The sequence below is a fragment of the Oncorhynchus tshawytscha genome, linkage group LG05 (assembly GCF_018296145.1).
Source record: "Oncorhynchus tshawytscha isolate Ot180627B linkage group LG05, Otsh_v2.0, whole genome shotgun sequence".
Classification (NCBI taxonomy): Eukaryota; Metazoa; Chordata; class Actinopteri; order Salmoniformes; family Salmonidae; genus Oncorhynchus; species Oncorhynchus tshawytscha.
Window position 1 is genome coordinate 21,888,164 of NC_056433.1, and position 6,000 is coordinate 21,894,163.

Genomic DNA, 6,000 nt, shown 5'->3' on the forward strand with positions numbered 1-6,000 from the left:
ACACGGTCGCCAGGTGTACGGTGTTTCCACTGACACATTGGTGCGGCTGGCCTCCGGGTTAAGTGGGCATTGTGTCAAGAAGCAGTGCGGCTTGGTTGGGTTGTTTCTCAGAATACGCACGGCTCTCAACCTTCGTCTCTCCCGAGTCTGTACGGGAGTTGCAGCGATGAGACAAGACTGTAACTACCAATTGGAAACCACGAATTTGGGGAGAGGGGGGTAGCAAATAAATAAATCGTGTTTTAAAAAAAAAAAATAATACATTACACAGGTCACAATCAGCACCCTGATCAACTTTATGCAAAGGAGATGTGTCGCGCTGTATGAGGCATATGGTAGTCACACCAGATACGGACTGGTTTTCTGATCCACGCCCATATTTTTTTTAAGGTATCTGTGACCAACAGATGCATATCTGTATTCCCAGTCATGTGAAATCCATAGATTAGGGCCTAATTAATGTATTACAATTGACTGGTTTCCTTATATAAACTGTAACTCAGTAAAATCTTTGACAATTTTACATTTATATTTTTGTTCAGTATACAACAAGCATACTTTGTTGTATGCTATGATTATGGGACCAAATACTAAACTTTTTTTTTTTTAATTTTTAGCTAGTGAATCTGTCCCAATACTTTTGGTCCCCTAAAATACTATGTACAAAAACCTCTGTAAACGGTTTACCCAATATGGATGAAAATACCAAAGTTCTGGAGTACAGAGACAAAACAACAATCAAAAAATGTCACTGTCCCAATACTTTTGAAGCTCAATGTCCTTCTGTTGGCTTGGATGTCCTCGGACCATCAGGATCACCCACAACTTCCTCCTTGTGTGAGGTTATTCTCAAGTACAACAAAGACATCCGCCTTCTCCTCCGGCTCTTTATATATAGAAAAATCCCCCAGAAGAAACTCTGTCCTTGACTCAGTGAATAGGGAAGCTCAGTCTGACATGTGCTTTTCATCTGTGGAGAAGGAATGTTATGAAGACTGTGGTCTGTGCAGCACCACCGCTAGCTAGGTCACACTTTCATCACCACATAGAACCAGAGAGACAATAGCCAAGGCCAAGATGGCTGACTCAGACTCACCATGCTCGCCTCCGTAGACATCCTTGAGGACCTTGACGTAGTCCGACTGGCAGTCCCGTGCCTCCACGTCCAGGTCTCCGAACCTGAGGACCAGGCTGTTGCCCTCTGGCACGCGGATCTTCCATTCACACCAGGTGTTGTTGGGGTAGGTTCCCGGGTAGTTCTTAGAGGAGAGGACACCGCTCTCTGGGCCCAGCATGGAGTGGCCACAACCGTCGTCTGGACAAAACCATAGGAGAGAAGTCAAGTTAGATCAGAAGAAGTTCCGTCTCCATTTTGGTGTTGTATTTCTGTTAAATTGTTTAAGACTAGTTAAACCATGATATGAGGAACACACGTGATGGTGGAGTTTGGTGGAGAAAAACACTAACTCTCTCAAACTGGAGGGCAAATAAGAACACTCACCATTCAAGGCTCAACTTTCACTCCACAAACACACCAAACAACCTCACCAGTAAATGAGACATTTTGTTCAGTTTGCTAGCTAGCCAACATGACTAATTTTACCAAGCCAACAGTTTGAAATGAATCAAGGAAAGCAGCAGGTCTAGATAGAGAATGTGCCAGTACATATGAAAGGAATAACTTATGTTAAGTAGACATTGAGGGAGGGAGACAAGTCAAGACAAGCAAAACAAAAGACACTGTACATATTGCATTGGGTCAGACAAATACAAGCTCTGATGACAGCTATTGGAAGGCAGTCTTAATTACATCAATCAAAGTGAGTAAAAATTTGCCAATGTCTCAATGAGCGAACGTCTTCTCAAACAGACAAGTCAAAACAAATAGGAGTTACTTCACAGAAATACCTGGCTGATGCACTTCTGCTTAAGAATGAAGACACAGCAAAGCAACAAAAAAAACAACCTCCAAGAAAGGCAATGCTCTCTCTTCTAGAGATTCCCTTTGGGTGGCACGAGAGGTGGGGTGTCTGTCTGATATGCTCAGCTGCTTGGGCTAGGCCAACTCCAGGCTCTTTCAGAAGGTGTGGGGCTTCCCTTTCGTGTGTGTGGTGTGTCAGTGGCTCCCATGCCCCGGGCCTAGCTCAGCACCCTGGTGGCACAGTGGACACTGTTTACAGATAGGTTAATCCACTGTCCCCCTGGGTGTGGCATTAACACTTGTGACAGCACTAACAAGCCTGCAAGGGCTTCATGGCAGCTGTGGCCCACAGAGACCAGCCACCGGACTGCTTCCCACAGACCTAGGCCCTGTCCCTCTAATCCCTAGAGACTTCATGTAGATGTGAAGTTATTAGCAATATTTATTAACAATATGGTGAAAATTCTACCTAGCTTATCATAGGGAAAGGTTGCGCAACTATCACATGTCTTATGCTTACACCTATCCCCAATACATCATACCTATTCAATTTACTTCAGATCTAGCCTACATGAAGTGCCTAGAAGGTTGAGGCTTGGTGGTAGGTGCTAGTGTTTGGACTGGGCCCTTGAATTTAGATGTATGTAGAACAGAAACACATAGTCCAGACATCAATGGCAGGATCATTTCACATAGGCCTAAAACATGCATTAAATAACATTGGTTTCTGGATAAGGATCTCTAAAGGATCTCTTCTTTCCAAGGAAGGTAAACTCACATTTAATGGAAAAACATTTAAAGAAAATGAGTTGGCCTGTGGACAAATGAATGAGGCTATTAAAAAACACATGACGGCAGCTTTGACTTGACTGGCCAGTCCACAGCCATGCAGCGATGGTTACGTCAGCGTCACACACTGCGCAGGCACACACAGTGGCCTTTGTGGTCCAAGGCTGGACTCAGTCCAGATGTGAGGCTAGGCGGACACCACAGCGGGACGGAAAAATGTAAACAAGATGCAGCTACCCACCTGGGGGCAAGCGCAGGGGCGGTGGTATCGTCACACAACGGTAAAGTAGGAGAAGGTCAGAGTGGGCCCTTTAAGATCCCCTCAAGAGCCTTTTCGGGTAGTGGTTTGTTTGGAACAATAAAAAAATCAAGGTTCAGCCCACATGCACTTTAAATACCTACTGTACAACAAAATGTTTACATGACAGCGTCCCCAGCAGATAGACCTACTAAGACATTGTTTTGTTTATATATAGATCTTCAATGACCTAGACATTTATCTGATCCTCTCAGATATGGGCTCATGTGTTGGAGGTTTCAGTCAGATTTCACTTATTGCATTTTTTGTTCCTTGAGATTCCTCATTCATAGCAAGGTTGCATTTCTCTCTATGCAGTGCACATAGTTCACTAGAGTAAAACCTTTATGCATCTTTTTTCACTTCAGTCATACTGATATACACCAGCAAACTCATGCATTTATTTTTACTAACAGAGAATATAATTATGCTATTTACATGTTAAATGCCAGTGCATCTCTCATCGTCTCTCCTGAACACCTGGCTGACTCCTGCCCTCAGGACAAACATGAAATATTCACTTCACACACTCAGAGGGGGAGCTGTGGAAGCAGATGCAATGTGACAGGCAGGGAGGCTCAACATACAGTAATACCAGGTAGAGGGGGAAAACAACATCAAATAATGACAGGAATCAATTCTTCCCAGCTCTGTCAGACTACAATGTGCATCAGACTAAATCTGTTCACTGCATGAATCCACACAAGGATCCCAAAGGCAGCCAGTGGGAGAGCTTTGGCTGAGTCTCCTAAACTGAGTGCTAAGGCATGCGTGGCGCTGTAGGGCATTGCTCAGCAGCCAGTGGGAGAGCTTTGGCTGAGTCTCCTAAACTGAGTGCTAAGGCATGCGTGGCGCTGTAGGGCATTGCTCAGCAGCCAGTGGGAGAGCTTTGGCTGAGTCTCCTAAACTGAGTGCTAAGGCATGCGTGGCGCTGTAGGGCATTGCTCAGCAGCCAGTGGGAGAGCTTTGGCTGAGTCTCCTAAACTGAGTGCTAAGGCATGCGTGGCGCTGTAGGGCATTGCTCAGCAGCCAGTGGGAGAGCTTTGGCTGAGTCTCCTAAACTGAGTGCTAAGGCATGCGTGGCGCTGTAGGGCATTGCTCAGCAGCCAGTGGGAGAGCTTTGGCTGAGTCTCCTAAACTGAGTGCTAAGGCATGCGTGGCGCTGTAGGGCATTGCTCAGCAGCCAGTGGGAGAGCTTTGGCTGAGTCTCCTAAACTGAGTGCTAAGGCATGCGTGGCACTGTAGGGCATTGCTCAGCAGCCAGTGGGAGAGCTTTGGCTGAGTCTCCTAAACTGAGTGCTAAGGCATGCGTGGCGCTGTAGGGCATTGCTCAGCAGCCAGTGGTGACTCCTTGGTACGGAGAGACAATACCACAGGAGCACAGACACAAAAGGATGGCCCTGCTCCATTGTCATTATAATGCACGTAGGCTATCAGGCTAAATAAGTACTACAGAATCGAGAGCCATGCCGTCCATTAGTGTGGTGATACAGGAGGATGATCAAACACACAACTATTATGGTTTCAGCTCCAGTACCTCCTATTTGGCTGTTTTATCACTGGTGAAAGTCACCTATCTTCTTAGGGATTGTTAAATTACATTTGGTATGTAGCCTATGTAAGCCTACAGGCTGAATGGTTAACCATTGAACTAAGTACTACTATACTTACCTTCAATATTCCCCTTCTAAGATAAAACAGCTCAGAGAGTTAAGGAGTAATGTTTGAAAGACAACTGAAAGAAATGACTGGTTCTATTTTCTCACAACGTCCTGCATGTTTGATCTTAACTCAATGTAGCCTAACAGTGATTCAATGTAACAAATACATTATTCATACATTATAAATACATTATGTAATTACACGACACACACTATTGTTACATTTGATTATTGGCAAACCAGTTATGACAAGTACTTAACATTCGAGGCTTATTGAACAAGCCACACACAATGTGTTATTTACCCTTTATGTGCCATGTGTTTAAGGCACATAAAAACCGCCTGGTGTGCTTTCAACACATGGCACACCAAAGTCTAGTAAAATGTCAAATTATCGGTGCCATGCTGAATCAAGGAATATTCAGTTTCCATTGAATATAAAGTAGCGAGACCTGTTACCAACAATCTGTTGTAGTCAAAAAAAGAAGTCATGGGTAAACGTGTAAATCGCTGTTGCTTTAACGAGGGTTAGTTTACTTACCGAGTTTTTCGCCAAACGCGGAAAGTATAGTCCAAACGACAAAGAAGCCATTAAGTTTCTCCTTTCCCAACATCTCAGATTTTATCCAAAGTAACGCAACGAAATCGCATATGGAGACACATTTGTCTCGTCTTCATGGGATAATTTTCTTCAGGAAGGTTTGCTCTAAATCAAAGGATCCCGATGCGCTCCGTGTGCTTCTATCCTGCCTGTATCTCCACAGTAGATTCCTTGAATGAACTCTTCCGTGTTTCATCCACAGGCGGCACCCAGTGCTCAGGTCGACCAACCAGTCTGACAGCCACGGTGTCGTTGGGAAGAGGAGTATATTTGTTGAGCAGCCAAGACAGGCAAGAGGCAACACTTGATCAAAATAATTGTTGTTGAGTTCAACTGCACACCCCTGCTTAAAGATAGGCCTATGACCTTTTATACTAACTCAAATCAGCCAAATAGGAGGTACTGAGAACTCAGGCTAAAATAGAACCAGTTGTCTTTCAAACATTACTCCTAGAAACTCTCTGAGCTGTTTTATCTTAGAATGGGAATATTGAAGGTAAGTATAGTAGTACTTAGTTCAATGGTTAACCATTAAGCCTGTAGGCTTACATAGGCTACATGCCAAATGTAATTTAACAATCCCTAAGAAGATAGGTGACTTTCACCAGTGATAAAACAGGCACATAGAAGGTACTTGTAGGCCTACTTCATACAGGCCTACTATTCTGTAATAAATTGCAATGCTATTGGTCATTGGCTATTCTAGCTATTTATTTAATGACATAAAAAG

The 6,000-nt window shown here is 44.0% G+C and overlaps 1 protein-coding gene across 2 annotated transcripts in view; it reads right to left on the reverse strand.

Moving 5' to 3' along the window:
• LOC112250154 (discoidin, CUB and LCCL domain-containing protein 1) overlaps positions 1 to 5,626 on the reverse strand; it is a 44,503-nt gene extending 38,877 nt beyond the window's left edge. Inside the window, exons 1-2 of one of the 2 annotated variants that reach the window (XM_024420054.2) lie at positions 5,211 to 5,626; positions 1,097 to 1,315 (exon numbers count right to left, since the gene is read on the reverse strand). In XM_024420054.2, coding sequence (XP_024275822.1) covers positions 1,097 to 1,315; positions 5,211 to 5,283 — 292 coding nt within the window. In that variant the 5' untranslated portion in view covers positions 5,284 to 5,626. The remainder of the gene's footprint in view (positions 1 to 1,096; positions 1,316 to 5,210) is intronic. The other variant, XM_024420055.2, reaches the window with a different exon arrangement.
• Positions 5,627 to 6,000: the final 374 nt, after the last annotated feature.